Genomic DNA, 20,720 nt, shown 5'->3' with positions numbered 1-20,720 from the left:
GTGGAGCCATCTGTCAGCACCATGCACCAGTGCCATGCCCTAAGCTGAGGCATGACAGTGGCTGACATAGTAGTTTATGATTCGTCTCACGAAGTCAAAGAATGTTGAAAATGCTTAGTAAAGACAGATCCAGAAGGAAAGAACCTCTAAACAGGTTATAGTTTGTTTAAAATTGTGCATGGGCTTAAAGAAAAAAAGAAAATGCGTACAGTCATAGAAAAAAGTAAGTAGTTTATAAATAAAAAAGGAATAAGTCACGTAGAGATGGGAAATACACAGGGAGTCTGGATCCTGTGTGGTGGTGTATTGACTTTAAATTTTTTTTATTACTGATGAGTAAACAATAGCTTCCAAGAGACGTTGGATTATTAAAAACAAAAAACTACTAAATTAAACCAATCTATATATATTTAAAATGTCTTAACTTTGAAATAGAAGTAAATATATGTCACTTTGGAAAAGAGGTTATGTTTTTGTTTCCACAGAAAACGAAAAGCTGAGGGTTCATTCAATGTTGATAGAGATCAGATTTAATCAGGGGAAACCCACTGAAAATTCTGGCTATAGACAATAAGAAACAAACCTAGAAAAACTACAAGACAGATGAAACATATTTTACTTTCTCAAATATAAAACAAAAATCATCTCTGGATGGCTTGTGTATATGTGTATATTTGCGTTAATACAGATAGTATGTTATCTTTGAAAGTTGGTGTGTTTTCAGAGCAAGGGGACGAGACACCAATGAAAATGGATGGCCAGGTAACTCCGTCTCTCAGGGAGCCTCTGTTGCAGTTTCCTCTGAGTTTTACATCCAGAACAGGTTCAAGGTTGCTAGCTGAGATGCTCCAGCCTCACAGAATATTGTAGCCAGGACTTGACCATCACCCTAATTTTCTCAGGGTCCCTGAAGATGCCAACTCCCCCAGACAACAGAAAGCAGTCTAGAGAACAAAACACCCACATTCCCAAGAGGTGGGATGGGTGGGTTTTGGTCATTTGGTGGATTATGGATGTTTGTCATTATTTAGGAGGGTTGGTTACAAGTTGTTATTGGTCATGATCAGGAAGAAAGCTAAACAAAGGGGATCAGACTCAAGGATCTTTCTCTAAAGGCGAAAATGGGTGATATAGTATAGAAATGATAAGATAAAAGGGTGGACAACCACTAGTCTCACTTTTGTATATTGATACAAATTTACAATTATTTATTTTTTAATAATATGTCTTATTCTTTTTCTCCTTTTTAAAAAGATTTTTAAATTTATTGTGTATACAACATTCTGCTTCCCTGTATGCCTGTGCACCAGAAGAAAGCACTTGATCTCATCACAGATATCTGTGACCCACTATGTGATTGTTGGGAACCAAACTCAGGACATCTGGAAGAGCAGTCAGTGCTCTTAACCTCTGAGCCATCTCTACAGCCCTAAGATTATTTTTGTTATACTGTATCAATGTTTTTATTGTTTTTTAAGATATTGTACTTATGCAGTTCATTTTTAAATGTAACATAAAGTTTTAGTCCTTGAAAGCTATTTAGGATAATAAAGAAATACAGGCTAGTAGTTGGTCACTTATAACAATCAAACTTTATAGTTATTTTATGTATATTTTCAAGGTCAATCAGAGACATATTTTAAAATAGACAGATGGTCTTCAAACACTTCAGAGACTTACAGAATTTGGCATTTTAATATTTTAATAACACGTGGCTTTTCATGGCAGTGAGACGAGTCTGTTCCTGGCAGCACCAACCTACTTCATAAAAGGATGGTAGACATTGAAGAACCCCATATGGAGTTTCCTTGTGACAAAAGCTAGTCATTTGGGCAAGAAACTGCCTCAACTTCTGACAGTATGCTGCCCAAATTGGACAAGCAGGACACAAAAGAAAGTGACTGCTGATCTTTGCCAAGTGTAGGACAGTCTTCCTGCTTTACAGAAAAGTCTACCAGATCGTCTAAATCTATAGGTCAAAGATGGGTGCCCCAGTGTTGTAGAAGAATGTTGGTTGACTGTCAGCCAGACAACCAGATATTCCTGTCATTTCTATAGCTTTGGAAGTTGCTTGCTGTGCATTTCCTATTGACTCAGATAATATTATATCCTCCTTAGGTCTTCTGATGGGGATTGAAGACTAGACACCTTTACATTTTCTTTCTTACCAAATTCAGAAAACAAATTTACCTTAGAGTTTATAAGGTTGAAAAAAATAAAAAGTTTAAGTTGTTTATTTAAAAGATGTTTTAAGGTCTAAAAAGATATTTTTAGGATGGAAATACAGTTATGACAAAATGTTTTAGTATAAAACTTTGAACTAAGATATGATAGATAATGGAATGTTTTCTCTAAATTTGCAAAATGCAAATAAACTAAGCATCGTACATGTACTAGCCAATAGCTAGGCATGATTTCCAGGCACAGAGGACACTGGGAAGAGGAAGTGTGGAGACACCAGGGATGCAAAGTAAGCAGGATTGGGCCCTATGGAGAGAAGGCAATAAAGCCATAAGGCAGAAAGTAAATCAATGGGTACGGGTTAATTTAAGCTATAAGAGCTATCTAGAAACAAGTCTAAGCTGTCAGCTGAGTGTTCATAGTTAGTAATAAGTCCCTGTGTCTTTATTGGGGAGCTTATGGTCCCATTGAAAAAGTCGGACTACAGCAGCCTTTCTCTATTGCCAATGCTACCTGATTACCTGAAGGCTGGGTCACCTTGCACATTTGTATACTGGCTCTTTGTCTTTGCTGTTGGTGTTCAGTGCTCCCTCATACTGGCCTTCCAGCTCAGCATCAAAGACTTCGAGAATTCTCTTAATGAAGCCTGATCTGACTCCCTGCTCCCTGCCTAGAATAGATTTGGCTTTCTCTTTCCCAGCTGGATACTGAGAGGAAAACATCATGAGACTGCTTCTAGAGACCCTGCTCTCCTTGATCCATTACACACTTACTGAAGGCAGAGGTCAGGGTTAGATCCTTGTCTGCCTCTCTAGTACATTCACAATCAATAGTGTTGAATTTTTGAATGAACAGTTGAATGAATGAATGAACTAATGAACAATGATACTGTTAAAATCTGTACAACTTATATATACCATGCATTAAGGGCATTAAGACAGGAATTAATACCTTCACTCATTATCCCCAAGGAAACAATCTCTCCAGGTGGTGAGCCATGATACCAGTACTTCAGAGTGGTGGCTATGCTGTGTGCAGCCAAAATGCCTCCAAATTCCCTTCCAGTGCTGCTCAAGTTTTGAAGTATCATCACAAATTCTTTCTTTACCCACTCGCTGCAAGAAAAGAAAAAAAGCAATTTCACAGCAGAAAGAGGTATGCAAAGGATGATCTCTGAGCCCTGGAACTCAGCACAGGGAGCTATTTGTACCATCTAGACAGTAATGTGACATACATGCCCTTTCTTCAGGTGTCCTCATCAGCAATGAAAGCAACACAGTCAGAAAGGAGACATCAAATTTCAGTGTGAAGTGTAGTAATAAAATATGGAACACTGAAAAGAGGTCAAAGGCTATAGGAACGATTTCTTTCATTACAAGTAATTAATCATATGTAGATGCTTTTTTGGGATCAGTCATATCCTTCATTTAAAATCAAATACATTCATTAAACAGTGAATTATTCACATGGAGATTTGGGGTAATATGTTTTATGGTCTTGAAGTATAAACTCAGGAAAGAGCCCAGTTGGATGACAGCAAAGTTTGCCTTATTAGTGAGTTAGTGAATGCCCCAAACTCCTGGAACATTTTCCCTGTGCAAGCAGCACCTGCAGAGGAGCTGGGCTCCAGGAGAGGGAGCTCAGCACACACTGTTCTAGGCATAGATAACATTTCCTGGTCTGAAGAAGGGGAGGAAATAAAGGACAAAGGAAAAGGAAATACTGCAACTGGAGAACTGGGACAGAGATCAGAAAAGTGCTTCAATGGGCTCTGACTGCCTATCCTTTCTCATCACAATTCGAGTGTTTCCCCGGATGAATTCATTAGTTTTCCCATTTATTCTATACAGCACAGGCCATGCTGCCATTTCCATTCTATCAGTGGAGAAGCCGAGGCACAAATTTCATGTAACTTCTCTAAAGACACACAACTAATAAATGATGGGGACAGAATTCCAACCAGGCGTCTTCCTGCTCCTGGAACACACATGCCACTTTTTAGCTCTGCCTCTCTTGGTCAACATGATGCAGCCTGCGCATCATCTTAACTTCTCTTCTTACAAATGCTTCAACTATTTTCTACTTGGATATATGCTTGTCTTTACATTGACATTTGCTTTATGTATACCTGCCTTAGCGACAACTTTAACAGAAAATAAGTCAAATAGGGATGGGAACCAATAAGTTACTATGCTGCGGATTTTTCTGATTATTCAACAGAAAACACAAAAATAAGTGTATAAACAATACAAGTTATTTTCTGCAAAATTTATAAGATGTTTTAATAGTGCTTTCAACTGTTACATACCATTTGATTTATCTAATGTTAGTATACTTCACTTAAAACATACTGCACCTGTCAAAAATCGAGCTTAACACAGAGTGATAATATCCAGGAGGTCCCCAAATAGCACTATCATAGTTGTAAACTTTTGCTTTCCTGAGGTCAACGTAGTTATTTCCACTGATGTTACCCCAAATTATCACATCTTTGATGCCTATGCAAAACAGAATCAGAAATAATCATAATAAAGTTCATCAATGTAAAATTTACTCAAATGCAATGCTTTGTGTATATATTGGTTTTAGGGTTGGTCCAATGAAGTCCAAGCTCTCTAACCTGTACAGAGACTGGAGTTTACCTCCCTAATTGTCAGGGCTTGGTAGTAGTGAATGGTATGATAGATGGGTAATTCAAGGAGTACTGAGAATCTGCCATGAAAGAAATTGCTAATGAAAATTTTATCATTTGTGCTGTTCAATTTCACCCTCCCTCTTACACACACACACACACACACACACACACACACACAGAGGTATGTGTAATGTGTGACCATGTATGGATGAGTGTGCACATGTAAGCTAGAAGTTGCATTGGGAATCCTCCTCAGCCACTCTCCACTGTATCTTTTAAGAAAGGACAGGTCTTGAGATCCTCGCCTCTACCTCCAATATGCTAGGGTTACAGATGTACGTGTTCATACGCCACATTTTACTGACTGAAATGTTTCTCATGACCCAAGGGAAACTTTCTAACTGTTTAGAGTTTTACAAGGCACTTTTCATTCTAGATTCAGGCAGACATGTGTGCAAATGGCAACTCTCTGGGCAGGTTTTATCACCTGTAAAATAATGGTGATTATATTCTTCAGGGGAGGCTTTTGGACTGGGCAGCAATGGCATACACCTTCAAACCTAGCACTCGGGAAGCACAGGCAGGCAGATCTCTGTGAGTTCGAGGCCGGCTGATCTACAGTGCAAGTTTCAGGACAGCTAAAGCTACACAGAGAATCCCTGTCCCAACAAACAAACAACAAATAAACACACCAGTCCTGTGCCTTACAACATTTGAGGATGGAGGGGATGAACGAGAAAGCAGCACCACATAGTCATGTGGTACTTAGAGATCTATGGAGAAAACTAAAAGAAGATGAGTTGGAGAAAAGAAGGACTGGAATTTAATGTGTATGATTCTGCAACTGTTGATTTTCTAGAAAGGCTTTGTACAATTTAAAAGAGAATTTTATTTATTTACTCACTCACCTATTTTGTTTCAGTTATGGCTGTTATGGTTACTATTGCTGTGTGAAATCATGACCAAAGCAATTGGAGCAGAAAGGGTTTATTAGGCTTACACTTCCACATTGTAGTCCATCACATTCCAGGGTTGCCTCAGTTAGCCACACCCTTTTTTTCTTATGGAGCATGTAGCAGGATTGGAGATTGCCTGGGCTCTCATGCATGTTAGCCAAGAGTTCTAAAACTGACCTACAACCTCAGTGCTGCACTTTGTTATATGGAAAATTACAAAAATAAGCAGTGGGCAACTTTTAGGTCACTTTAATTACTGTATGTCGCTATTATTGGTTTATTAGGTTATTGATATGTATTATTGTTAATCTCTTGTGGCTCTGAGTACACGAATTAAACTGGACCACAGTACATGTGTACAAGAAGAAGCTAGGAGGGAGGACAGAGTAGTCTAGGTGGCATCCCCCAAATAACGGGGGGCCACACTGGTTCCATATATCACTCCAAAGATACTCCTTACATCTGTTTCTACTTCTATGTCACACATCTCAGATGGTCCTGTAGGAGGCACTGTTTTTCCCTGAAGTTTGAACCCAGGTGTCAAAACACAAACAAGACAGCAGTAGGTGTTCACTCACTGGATGAGGTTGTTTTCATCTTTCGGGCCACTCTGGCTTTTGCTTGGCCTTCCACCCCCAGCGCCACCGCAATGATGTTGTGTGCGATGTTAGGGGCATATTGCATAAGCAAGGCTGTCTTAAGATTCACAAAGGTTTTCCCTCCCACAATGACCTTGACAGACTCATGGGCATTTTTCTCCATTAGGCAACCATAGAGGCGGCACAATGGCACCCTGCTTCTCAGGCAGCTCTCCAGGGTGTACACCTCCTCGTCTGTGCTGTCATCCAGGATGATGATGACTTGGGCCTGAAGGAAGGCATCCCCTGTCTTAGTGCAGAAGGATACACTGCGAAGGATGGGTGATGCCAAGTCCTCAATTTCCATCACTAAGGCTTTCAGGCAGTTTTCCATCTTCTCCCGGTCAAACAGGGTCAGGCTGATCTCCGTGTGCATCCCAAAGACTTCTCCACTTAGCAAGAGGGGGATGAGGTGGTAGCACACATTGGTGCCTGCACTGGTTAAATGCAAAAGTTGGATAGAAAATGGTTAGGTCCTTTGCTCACCCATGCATTTTACTCTGTACAGATATTTGTGCATGTGCTCCACAGGATGACTCACTATTTTACATGAAAACTGTCACACCTGCACAACTGTGCCTAGGAGTCCAGGGTAGAATGGGAAAGTCTGACTACTCATAACATCTTGGCATCTGGTGATACCACAAAATAAGAATTTACTTCTATATTGAATGTTTCAAATAAAAGCTCTCTCACATGCAGAAAAAATAAAAATAAATACTAAGCAAACAAAAACTGTGTTCAGATTGTTGTGTATATGTATTCATGGTTCTTTGTGAAAAGACAAAAATGCATGCTTCAGTTAGCCATTGCCTTTTATACCTTTATCTACAAATGAATACCTTTATTTGGGGGCAGACTATCTTTCCCCACAGTCTCACAAAGAAAAGCCCTTACAGGGATGGCTAGGATAAGCACAGGCTGTGTGCTCTTTCTCTGAAACCAACTGTACCTGAATCTTCTATTTCAGTGATGACCAACTGTGGGGAGTTGAAAATTGCATTTGAGAATGTCTATTACTCTTGGTGGGCTTAGGGCGGATACCCATTTCAGTTCTTCATTTAGGAGAGGGTCATGGATATGTGTTGTACAACTTTTGAATCTTTTCAGTGTTTGTAGTATTCCATAATTATACATATTTCCTTAAAGCAGGTATATGCTTGGGTATCACATGTTGTGAGGACAGTGTGAGTTGGATGGAAGTGACAGAAGCACAGAGAAAGGACAACCAAGAGAGAGAGGGCAGAGATGAAAAGAGAGGAAGTGACAAGAGGGGACAACAAGGAGCACATTGAGAAGGAGAAAAGGAAGAGTCTTCGGGACCAGGGCTGCAGACAGTGCATGAGGAAGAACCAAGGAAAACCAGCAGGTGGGGAAGAGGGAGAGAACAGTGATCAGAGAGGACACATGGCAGCAATGCTGTGTGTGAAGACATGGGTACATGTAAATCCTAGATCACATGGGAATGGATGCTGAAGTGTAGAGACACAGAAGCACTCACATACATGTACCAACCCATTCCTGTGTATACAAACACACACATGCATCTCGAACCTGTTTCAGTACTCTCACAGCATCGAATCAGTCCCATGCCATCGTCCTTTCGAACCCTGGGGCCTGACTGTCTCACCTGGCAACCCAGACCTGCAGAGGTTTGATGAGGCCTTTCATGGCTTCCTTCTCCAACTCTTCTTCTATGTGTGCCTGGAGATTCTCTTTAGCGACCACCATCATCAGATCTGTTGTCATGCTGGAAGTGACACCATAGTAAAGCTAAATATCAGAAAACAAAAACTCAGCCTCAGAGAAGAGAACATTGTCACACAGACACAAGAGTGGAACACAGACTAGGGCAAAGATATAATAGCTTAGAAAACCAGATGTTTGAAATGCAAAATAATGTCAAGAGAAGGATGCTTGAACAGATAAGCGATGCAATTCCCACACCTGGGCATGCTCCAGGAACTCATTGTATCCTCCCAAAAGCAAGCCTTTGCCTCCACGATCCAGCAGCTCTCTCCAGATAATGGGGGAGGTTCTGTGATCCCAATTGTTCTTTTCACAAACATCTTCCAGCCACTCCTGTGGGAAAAGACTCCAATAAAAGCCATATATTAAACCTGCCTAAGAACTCAGTTCATTACTGCTGGATTTAAACAACAAAGTATCAGTTTGTTTTTAATCTACAATGTATGCACATTACATCTTCAAATGGTAAAATATAAACATGAGAAATAGTGGTGAGCCTGGTTGCTCAAGTCTTTAATTGTAGCACTGGGGGCAGAGGCAGGTGGATCCCTGTGAGTTCTTCCAAGCCAGCCAGGGCTGCACAATGAGACTCCATCTCAATAAAAGAAATAAATGAGCAAACAACCAACCAAACAATGAATGAATGAACTAAAGAAAATAGTGATGAGATAAATAACAGGAATATCCTCCAAATCCAGTGGCCAAATAAAGTATAGAAGCTTGCTCCTTTATGAAGTGAATGTGTTTAACTTAAAGAGATGTTGCAGAACAATCTTTGTAGACTGTAAATGTGCATTGCTCTCATTGTTAATAAAAATCTGATTGGCCAATAGCTGGGCAGGAAGAGACTGGGTGACACAGCCTAACACAGAGAGAATTCTGGGAGGAAGAAGGGCAGAGTCAGAGGGAACGAGTGAGAGATCACCAGCAGAGGCAGAGAGAGCAGAGTGGGCACTCTCTGTTGGAAAAAGGTACTATGCCGTGTGGCAAAGCGTAAATAAGAATATGGGTTAATGTAAGTGTAAGAGTTAGCTAGTAACAAGCCTGAGCTATTGACCAAGGATTTATAATATTAAGCCTGAGTCAACTATTTGGAAGTGGCTGCCAGGTATTTGGGAACTGGCAGGCAGGCTGGCAGGATGGAGAGAAACATCTAATTACAAAGAGAGGCCAGGTATCCTAAGTTGGTTGTTTAAAAAAAACACTGATTTTTATTATATATGAGTTATTTTTAGTTTTATGACCACATAAATTTTGACATTGCTTTTAAAATCTACATCACGGTTTCTATGGTTTAGATTGAATTAATGAGTTAAAAGTTATCTGGGGAACTTCTTTTCATACTGTTCAGAAAGAAGTTTAAGTTATCATTATTTTGTTTGGGTAAATGAAGATTTCTAATAATAATATCTGAGAAGCCATGAGGGACAGCATTCATATCAGTAAGTTACAGCTGAGCAGTCCTAAGGTCCCACCATTGGAGGCACATATACTGAAGCCACCAAACAAACAAACAAACAAACAAACAAACTCTATTTCCTGCTAGTGCTAAGGACATCCATGTTCTTATTCCATCCAAAACCGAGAAGACAGAAATTTCCAACACAGTCCTGCTAACCACTTCATAGCTTAGCTGGTGACACACTGGACTGGAGAGAGAAGGTGATCTATCCTAAAGGACTACACCAAGGAGAACATGCCAATGCTCTTTCAGCAGCTGGAAGAATGTGTAGGAACGAATTCTCAGAGTCCTGAATCTGGAGTGGGACATAAAGGGAGCAGGGAGACTTCTGTGTGAGTCACTCTTCTGCAGTTTGGAAGGTCCCCCGAAGACAGTGGAATGTATCACTCGACTGGCAATGAGAAGTTTGAAGAAAATGGTAACTCAAATAATGTAAAAATGATAAATCTGCCAAAGAAGATGGTGGAAGAGGGGTCAAAAGGGTAGTGGAGGGCTGGTGAGGTGACTCTGTGGGTCACAGTGGTTTCCACCAAGCTTGACAAACTAAGTTCCATTTCTGGGAGCCACATAGTTGAAAGATAGAACTGACTCAGCAAAATATTCTCTCACCTTCTCTTACATCTTAGCACATGCAGGCCTCACCATGAAATAGATAAATACCTAAGCTAATTAATTAAAAATGGCTAGTGGGCATAGCACATGGGAATCTGGATAAACTGCTACTCAATCACATCGGGGGCGGGGGGGGGGGACAAGATAATACTTCATTTACCAGAGTCAAAAGAAATGTACTGAAAAGGGAAGGAACACTGTGTGGCAACCAACTGGAATGGCAAGATATGGAAGTACAAAGAATGGGGGAAATGCCTACCAGAGAGCATCTTTTTTAAAGGAATACCAGTCAGCCCCACAGGTGACACCTTGGATAGTCATAGACAAATGGCCTCACAAGAAGTTAGCAAGAGAAAGCACTGGAGTCTTAAAAGCCTAGGTAGTTTTTAACCATGGCTAAATGGTCAGTGTGCCAGTAACAAAGACCAGTGCTAGAATTGGATAATGGTACCATCCTTTCTCTGTGGAAAACAGACGACACTGGGTTCTCGCTACAATTTAAAGGAAAATGATGTGTCTAGATTGAAGTCAACATATGCTCTGGGGAGGGAATGACCTTTCTTGCTTGTAGTGCTTTCACAAGAAATCCTGCCTAAGCACTTAAAAATGTTTAACCTGCCAACTCTAGGTCTTGCAGACCTCTTTAAACCAAAGAGATCACTTTATAAGAAAAGAGGTACAGTACTGATCATCACGAGGGGGTATAGTGTCCCGATCATACATCACCAAGCTTGATAGGGGGGCAGGGCGGGCCAGGCCAGCAAAGCTGTTGACACCAGCTAGAAAACTGACATATGGTCCCTCCCCTTCAGGTGGCAAAATGTATTATTTATCAGTGGAGTGTTTCCCTCTATTAGGCAGACTACAGAATAGATTGGAATATAGGAACAAGGGCAGAATTGTTCACCTTCATTCCTGGGAGGGCCCTCTTGGAGAATTTATGCTCCCTCAAACTTCTTTTCTCTAGCCTGTGTGAGTTGTGAGGTTTTTAATTTCCAAAGAGGAGCATTTCTAGCAGAGGACCTAAGAAGAATCCCACCTTTAAGCTACAGCTGACATTGGTCACAATGAAATGAGAGACCAGCAGGCAAAGGAGTAAGTTATTGCTGTGGAAGGGGTAACTGGGCCTGCTAATCAGGAGAATATACAGCAGCTACTACCCAGAGTAGATTATATTTAACCTGTAGGTTATTGTTTAAGTATCTTTGGCGATGCTCTGGTCAATTTAACCATACAAGGGAAAGTGTAATAGTCATGCTTTTCAAAGGTACCAGAGCTCACATCCCATAAGTACACAGAACTAGGTCATCACACCTATCAAGTGGCTTAGAGCAGTAGAGGGGGACCTCTAATGGATGGCAGGGAAGAGAGATGAGTGCCGGTTTGGTTCTGAAACTGTATGCAACGGGGAACACAGTTCATTAACAAGCCTTCCTTTAATAAAGTCTTCCCAGGGAAAGATCTTCATCTGAACCCCAGTAGAGCTGTTACCAGATGGTGTGAATTTACTTAATGGAGCACAAGGATCCAGAAGCACAGTGGGTGGACTGTAGCAGATAGTCATCAATAGTCCAGGTTCCTTCCCTCTTACAGCCAAGGCACTTGTGCCTCCGTCACTAGAAATATTAGAGGCCAATAGTTTAGGGGCTGAGTGTCCCTCTATAACTGAGCTCAGCTGAAGGGATTTCCCTTAACTAAGATTAAGTGCCCTTCCTTGGGGCTGCCCACACCAGGTGACTGGCTGATGCAGGAATCCAGAAGCCCAGCTACCTTTCTCGAACATAGGGTACCTTTGAAGGGATTCCCAACACACTTTCCCCATAGGCTCTCCCGACTCCTCTGTTGCAGTCATATTGTAGCATCCCCCTTTGCTTAATACTGTGGCCTGCATCCTCATTTCTTCTCAAGATGTTCTGAGAGCACTTTCCTGTAAGACTTCATCTTCAAAATCTCCACCTTGAAGTCTGTTTGGGGGCAACACAGCCATAGATATGGATATCTCAAATAAGTAAGTCCTCATACCATTAGGACTCCATGTGAAGGAAAAAGAAAACTTTAAGTAGTGACGTAAAAACTACCTGTTTTCTTGGTAGGGTTGGGGTAGAATCAACACATTCATTCCACTTATTGGAGTCTCCTTTGTGCTATCAGATATTAGCGAATAAACAAACAACCAAAAAAAACCATCTTGAGACTGATAAGTAGGAACTTATTTTTATAGTCTCCAAATGTGATTAATACATGAACAGTCATCGTTAGAAGTCAAACTATACACTTACCAGTGTTTTCCCAACTTTCTTGGAACACTTTCTTGCATAGGCACATTTACTAACCGAAAGGCTCTTACCTCCCACACATCCGGATGCTGTGTGATTTTAAACATCTGAAAATTGGGAAGATTCTTCTGTAAATAGTCTGCCAGGAGTTCTGCCTTAGCATAATATGGGCAGTTTGCTTTACCTGGAAGAGTTCAAATTAGCAAAGTTTTCTTTTAACACACACAAATTGTCAGGCTGCTATGAGGATTTGCCAGACACTTAAGAGAATGAACCATGGCTATAATATAACTTTATAACAGAATTACAAAGTAACCTTCTATAACACAAACATCTAGTTTTTTGTTATATAAGTGAACATTTAGTAAATAAGAGTCTTACATAATAAAATTTGTGGAAAAGAGAAAATGTTTTAAATTTACTATCCACATACTATTTAAGTATGGCATAATAGTGAATTACTCATTAGAAACCACTCAAGTAACTAGTGGGACACTTCGATTGATTAAGGCACTTGCCATCAAGCCTGAAGACATGTGGTTTGATCTCCAGGACACACATTGTACAAGGAGAGAACTAACTCCTCTAAGTTCTCCTTTAACCTCTGCATGTAAGCTCTCAATCCCACACATGTAAAACAATGCTTAAAAAACAACAACAACAGGCCGGGCGGTGGTGGTGCACGCCTTTAATCCCAGCACTCAGGAGACAGAGGCAGGCGGATCTCTGTGAGTTCGAGGCCAGGCTGGACCGACAGCCTCCAAAACAATACAGAGAAACCCTGTCTCTTAAAAACCAAAACAAACAAACAAACAAAAAAAAAAACAAAAAAACCCAACAACACTTGAGGTAAAAGTGTGAGGAAAGGAGTGGAAATGTAGTCCCTTTTAGATCTGATGTATGATCCAGAATGATGGAGAAGCTGAAGGAGAAGGAAGAATCAGGGGCTAACTTCTATTTTCTGGCTGCCTTATTGGAGAGAAATCATGGGTGAGATATTCAGACAAGCGCACTAGAAGGAACATGCAGTGCATGTGGGCATATATGACTGGCACGGTGTCTGATGTCCAGTCTGTGGTGCAGGTGCCAAGGGAGAGCTTCAGATGCACATTCTGCAGTGAGGAACACATAAGAAGTTACCCCACCCCCGGGAGTGGGATGGGCGTCAGTATAGGAGGACAGGCTAAGTGCAGTACCTCCCGTGGAACATTCTTCCCCAACCTCACAAACCCCTCATCACCTCTGTATGTGTAAGCCTCTCTGTCTAGTTCAACCATGGTTAATAACTTCAAACCCACTTTACGGCTCACATTTAGTTATCCTATCCATTTCCTGGGAAATTAGCCTGTAAAAACCCTGCATCCAAAATGACCTCAATCACCTGCCTTTTCTGAATCCAGACTCCTTCTGCCCAGACAACACTGAGAAGATCATGGGGAGATGGATATAAAGAATAGAGAAATTTCCAAAGGAAAGGAGTCCACTTATACTTTGACCTACCCCCTTTTGTCTTCTTGGAAGCCTTGCTCAAGAAATTATTCCCACCCCATTAGACTTTTATTTATGTTTCTAATATCGCCTTTCAAGAATATTTAAATGCATTCAACTTAAACTTCATTTCTCTTCCTAAACACAAAAGCCAACATTTCCTCTCCCCAGGCATTTATTTCCATATGACCTTTCTATTAAATATTCTTTTAAAATCTGTTCTTGCCATCCTTGGATCTTATATTTTCATTCATTTATTAATCCCACTATAATCTAGCATCTCTCCCAATTCCCCAGAAGGAAATTGTATTGAATATAACTTATATATTTTTGTATTAACTATATTTGGTAGTATATACAATACCACGTTTAATATAAAATGCACATTTCATATTAATTATGTTAATGATGTAGAAATTAATACTTGCATTGGTATGGATTTTGGTTTATTGATACAAATTTAAGGTCCATTTTGTTATATGTATATTTCTACTTTTTTAAAAATTTAGCTTCTTTATTCACTCTTTGGGAGTTTCACATCATGTACCCCAATTCTGCTCACTTCCCAGTCCCCCTACATCCTTCCCTATACGCGTGCACTCTGTGTTGGTTCACCCTCACCTCCAACCCTGGGCCTCTATGTGACCTTTGGTGGCAATTCAGGACCCAGACTTCAGTAAAGACCCCAGCCTCAGTAGCACCATGAACCCTGACATGGCCCTTGGCAGCAGCTGGGTCTAGATGTCATCACTGTCTTAGTGACAGTATGGCCCTGAGACATCAGAAGGTGTCTGCATGGCCTTCGATGGTAACAGGAGTATCACACATCAGCCCAGACCCTGGTTGCAGTATGGCCGTGTTGAAGAAAAAAAATTAAATGTGGTGATTTGTTAAGAGAAGCTTTTTCTTTGCTAGCCGCTTTGGTTTATCCCCCCCCAGTCGCCTGGGCTCTGCCGCGCCAGCCTGGTTCTAGATCCGCATGAGTCCCAAATAAACACACAGGAGGCTATATTAATTATGAAGCTGTTGGCCTTGTTTGTCTCTTACTGGCTAGCTCTGCATTAAGTAATTACCCCATAATTGTTAATCTAAGTATGTCTCTTACCGGAGAATAGTTCCAGGCTTCCTACCCCCAATGGCGTTACATGTTGACTCTCTTGTGTTTCCCCTTCCCAGAATCCTCCTCGACTCCTAGTCCCTCCTATCTAGGTTTTCTATTGGCCAGACAGTACTTTATTGACAAGTGCACAGGCAAATAACAGGACTTCCCCAACATCTCCTCTTTTCTGTTTAAACAAAAAGAAAGGTCTTAACTTTAACACAGTCAAATTGTATATGACAGAACAGTTATCAAGTAAGAACACAGTTACAACATTTTGTCTATTAACATTTATCAAGATCTAAAGAAAATATCATCCATCCCATCCTTGTGAGTCCAAAATCCTATATGTAGCTTATCTTTTATCATAACTAAGGAAAACTATAATTATAACTATCTGTCTTCAACTCCATCAAAGACCACAGAAGGATAATATATAAACACTAGGATTGACAGAGACATCTTACTGCCTAGACAGTCACCCGAAGTTCCTCTGTAACGTTGGGGCATCCATCTTCAGCCCATAGGCCACAATGTGTCTGGAACACTTCTCAGCAAAGCAGGAAATTTCAAACTGTCCATCTGCGTTGGCAGTCTGTCAGTCATTTTTCTTTGTCCTGCAGAAAGTCTCGTAGACTCTTCATCAAGCAGGAACCCTGTAAGACTGAGTTCAGTAGTCACTTTCCTGTGGGTCCTGCATGTCCAGATGATACAACAACAGTCAAACAATCTAGGCAAGAGCAGTTTCTTGCCCAAATGGCTAATCTTGCCATGTTGAAAGCAAACTTTATAACGAGTTTCTTCGATGCCCATCTTCCTCTCAGACGTAATTGGTGCTGCCAGGAGCAGACATTTCTCATTGTCAAGACAAACCCTAAACCATTTTAAATGCCATGTTCTGAAGGTCTTTGAGAGGTTTGAAGACTGTCCATCTCAAATATATTTCTGTATATCTAGAAACCTAACTTATGTAACTAGAAATTCTATTATAAGTAACTATCTATAGTCTGTATTCAATTATGCATTGCATTGTAAAAGATCAGTATAAGCACAATACTTAATCAAGAGGAGAAATATAAGTATCACAAAATTGACCTTGATTTTGTCTCAATAAATGAAAACCAATACCCATACCATAATTCCCCTTTTTACCATTAAAAAAGATTGGCTGTGATCACTAGCCAATTATAAACAATCCCATTTAAATGAAAACAAAGATTTATAAACAAGATGGGAATTGGGACGTCGCTCATTCCAAACTGCTTCCTGCTGGAAGGGGGCGCTGTTTATACCATGGGGATCATGACAAAACTCAGAAACCTGTATAAGTCCATATTTTCGGGGTCTGTAAGACTGCATCATCTTCGCTGTTTCGATTGTTGGAACACCTGGTCCACTGCTTCCGGGGGTCTTGGTTCGTCAAACCACAAAAGCCTGGAAGGAATCCTTAGCTTTTCATTTTCTGTAGAAACATAAATAAAAACTCCTTTTCCAAGTAACATATCCTTACACTTAAATTTTGAAGTCAAGGCATTTTTAAAAGATAGAAGTTGGATTAATTCAGCAGCATTTATAATCAAGTGTACTTTAGCAGCAGTTCCTTCCTGAGCAAGCAAAAAACTGAAAAACATAATAGCGTACAGTATCCAGACTCTCTGTGTATTTTCCATCTTTACGTGGCTTATTTATTTATTTATTATTACTTTATTTATTTTACTTTTATTTATTTTTCTCTGAGACAGGGTTTCTTTGGAAACCTGCCTGCCTCTGCCTCTGGAGCAATCCTACCGGCGTGCGCCACCACAACGCTGGCTTTTGTATTTATTTACCACTTTGCCATTTCATTTTCTCTCTCAATCTCACGTATATTTTTAAACACACTGTAAACCTTTAGAGGTTTTTCTTCATTTAAGTCTGACTTTACTGTAAATCTTTATATTTTTCTGACCACGTGTCTTATCTGTAAAACCGCGGCCGTTTTAAACTGCCGTTTCAAGATGGCGGGCGTAAGCGTGACTCCAGCTTACCGCCTCAGTCCATGCTGACCTCCAGCAAAAGCTGCCACTTCCAGCTGTACGCACACACCTTTCAATCATTAGCAGAGTCTCTTAAAAGAACCTTGCTGGTTTTGTTTTTGTTTTTTTGTTTTGTTTTGTTTTGTTTTCTTTTTATGCCGAGTCAGGAAGACTCAGGTAAGCGAGCCACGTGAATCTCAGCTTGTCGCTAGCAAAACAGAGCACACCTGAGAAAAATGCTGCTACCAAAATCTGCGCTTCTCTCTGTTCTTCTGTTTTTAAAATTCCTTTAAAGCTTTTGTTATTTTGCGTGGAAATTCATGATCCCACTCCTGATTAATGATGTAGAAATTAATACTTGCATTGGTATGGATTTTGGTTTATTGATACAAATTTAAGGTCCATTTTGTTATATGTATATTTCTACTTTTTTAAAAATTTAGCTTCTTTATTCACTCTTTGGGAGTTTCACATCATGTACCCCAATTCTGCTCACTTCCCAGTCCCCCTACATCCTTCCCTATACGCGTGCACTCTGTGTTGGTTCACCCTCACCTCCAACCCTGGGCCTCTATGTGACCTTTGGTGGCAATTCAGGACCCAGACTTCAGTAAAGACCCCAGCCTCAGTAGCACCATGAACCCTGACATGGCCCTTGGCAGCAGCTGGGTCTAGATGTCATCACTGTCTTAGTGACAGTATGGCCCTGAGACATCAGAAGGTGTCTGCATGGCCTTCGATGGTAACAGGAGTATCACACATCAGCCCAGACCCTGGTTGCAGTATGGCCGTGTTGAAGAAAAAAAATTAAATGTGGTGATTGTCTTACAGTCCAGAGGTTCAATCTGTCATCATCATAGTTAGACAAGGTAGTATACAGGCAGACATGGCGCTGGAGAGATAGCTGCTACAAGTTGATATACAGGTAACAGGAAGTAGACTGTCTCATAGGGCATGACTTAAGCATATGGGTCATCAAAGCTTACCTCTTTAGTGACACACTTCCTTCAACAAGGCCATACCTAACTCCTTGGGGGCCACTTTCTTTCAAAGCACCACAATGCCCCAAAGTAGTATAGCTGGGTCTTGAGGTATGCTGATTCCCAATTTTTTGACAAACCAACATATTGATTTCCAAAGTGATCTGTACAAACTTGCAATACCTTCAGCAATGGAGGTGTGTTCCCCTTGCTCTATATCTTCTTCAGAATAAGCTATCATTTGTGTTTTTGATCTTAACCATTCTGACAGGTATAAGATGAAATCTCAGAGTAATTCTAATTTGCATTTCCGTGATGGTTAAGGATGTTGAACATTTCTTTAATGTTCCTCGGCCATTTGAAATTCTTCTGTTGAGCAGTCTATATTTAAGCCTATACCTCCTTTTAAATTGGGTTATCTGGGTTTTTGATGCCTAGTTTCATGAGTTCTTTATATATTTTGTAGCTTATCCCTCTGTTGGAGTTGAAGATCTTTTCCCATTCTATAGTCTGCCATTTTGTCCCATTGACAGTGTTCCTCGCCTTATAGAAACTTTTCAGTTTCACGAGGTCCCATTTATAAATTGTCAATCTTAGTCTGAGCTATTGGTGTCCTATACAGGAAGTTGTCTCCTGTGCCTTCCCACTTTCTCTTCTATCAGGTTCAGTGAAACTGGATTTATGTTGAGTTCTTTGGTCTACTTGGACTTGATTTTTGTGCAGGGTGAAAGATAGAGTTCTATTTGCATTCTTCTACATTTTGAGATCCAATTACACCAACATCATTTGCTGAAGATGCTTTCTTTTTCCATTATATGATTTTGACTACTTTGACAAAAAACAGGTATCCATCCGTGTGTGGATTTATGCCTGGGTCTTTGATTAAAGTCCATTGATCCATCTATCTGTTTTTATGCCAATACATGTGGTTTTTATTACTGTAGCTCTGTAGGAGAGCTTGAAATCAGGTAAAATGGCCATTTTTTATGTTAATTCTTCCTATCCATGATCATGGGAGATCTTTCCCTCTTCTGATATATTCTCTAATTTCTTTTTTTCATAGACTTGTAGTTCTTTTTTTTGCTTTTTTATTATTTATTTTTAAGTTTAAATTTAGATTAGAAACAAGGTTGCTTCACAAGTCAGTTCCAGGTCCCTCTACCTTTCCCTCCCCTCCTCCCGTGCCCTTCCCCTAATCCCCCCCATTATCCCCTCATTTCTACTTTTATTTAGGTATTGTATTTATACATCTCATTTAAAAATGTATAATTAAATACAGATTGTAGAGTAACCTATAATAGTCAAAACATATGTTATCTAGGTTTTCTAGATATACAGAGACACATTTCAAATGAATAGGCATTCTTCAAAACCTTTCAAAGACCTAGAGAAAATGGCATTTAAAAAGATTTTTTCACGACAATGAGGCACAACTGCTCCTGGCAATACCAATTAAATCAGAGAGGATAATGGGCGTTGAAGAAAACTCATTATGGAGAAGCGAGATGCTCCAACATTACAGAGGAACTTTGGTTGACTGTCCAGGCAGCGAGATGTTTCTGTCAATTCTGGAGTTTATATATTACCTTTCTGGGGTCTTTGATGGAGTTGAAGACAGATAGTTATGCTTATGGTTTTCTTTAGTTATGATAAAAGATAAGTTACACATAAAATTTTAGACTCACAAAGATAGGATAGATGATAGAGTATTTTCTTTAAATTTTGCCAAATGTTAAAGGACTAAATATTGTTAACTATATTTCTTGCTTGATAACTATTTTGTTACATATAATTTTACATGTTAAAGTTAAAACTTTCCTTTTATTTAGACAGAAAAGAGGAGCTGATGGGGGATGTCTTTCTATATGCTGTGAATATATGTTTCTCTTATTAGTTGATGAATAAATCTGCTTCAGCCAATGGAAAGGCAGGATATAGTCAGGCAGGAAATATAGGCGGGGCTACCAGAGTAGAAGAAGACTGGGAAGAGGAACTCAGAGTGAGTTGACAGAGAGATGCCATGTAGCTGCTGAGAAAGCAATAGGCTCAGGCATCACCCATAAGGCAAGACTATGTGAAGATATCCAGACTAATAGAAATGGGTTAATAGCTAAGAGAGCTAGCCAATAAGAAGCCTGAGCCATAGGCCTAACAGTTTTTTAACTTATATAAACCTCTATGTGTTTATTTGGGACTAAACGGCAGCAGGATCAGGCAGGACAGAAACTTCCATATTAAATATGAATTAAACATAAAAAATTAAAGATCTTGAGGTCTTTAATACAATTAGTAATTTTTAGTAATTTTGATTCTTTCTTCTTGACCTTGGTAGTATTTATCACTCTTGCCTGTTTCCACTTTCTGTGGACGAGTATTCTTGAGTGCATCACTATGGTGGGATACTCTACAGGTTTTCCTTCTAAATTTCTGGCCAACCTTATCCATACTTTGTAAGTTCCTGTTTCCTCATTAATCCATTAAAAGGTACCATTCTGCAAAGCATATAATTTTTGTATATTTTTTCTGGCCAAGCTCCTTGTTTTTAAGTAGCAATCTGTATTCCTAGCTCAAGCATAATGTCTTATCTAGATGCCTACACTTTCCCATGTTCTACCATCTTTTTTGAGAT

General features: G+C 40.0%; 1 protein-coding gene across 2 annotated transcripts in view; it reads right to left on the bottom strand.

The window, feature by feature from the left end:
• Positions 1 to 20,720, bottom strand: part of Mdh1b (malate dehydrogenase 1B) — a 39,887-nt gene that overhangs the window by 15,974 nt on the left and 3,193 nt on the right. The window contains exons 2-7 of one of the 2 annotated variants that reach the window (XM_013113663.3): positions 12,581 to 12,693; positions 8,358 to 8,492; positions 8,041 to 8,183; positions 6,351 to 6,847; positions 4,538 to 4,679; positions 3,133 to 3,296 (exon numbers count right to left, since the gene is read on the bottom strand). In XM_013113663.3, coding sequence (XP_012969117.1) covers positions 3,133 to 3,296; positions 4,538 to 4,679; positions 6,351 to 6,847; positions 8,041 to 8,183; positions 8,358 to 8,492; positions 12,581 to 12,693 — 1,194 coding nt within the window. Of the gene's footprint in view, positions 1 to 3,132; positions 3,297 to 4,537; positions 4,680 to 6,350; positions 6,848 to 8,040; positions 8,184 to 8,357; positions 8,493 to 12,580; positions 12,694 to 20,720 lie in introns of those variants that run through there. The other variant, XM_040753454.1, reaches the window with a different exon arrangement.

Source organism: Mesocricetus auratus, unplaced genomic scaffold (assembly GCF_017639785.1).
Source record: "Mesocricetus auratus isolate SY011 unplaced genomic scaffold, BCM_Maur_2.0 Super-Scaffold_100010, whole genome shotgun sequence".
Classification (NCBI taxonomy): domain Eukaryota; kingdom Metazoa; phylum Chordata; class Mammalia; order Rodentia; family Cricetidae; genus Mesocricetus; species Mesocricetus auratus.
The sequence above is the reverse complement of the archived record's forward strand: the minus strand, read 5'-3'. Positions and strand labels throughout refer to the sequence as shown.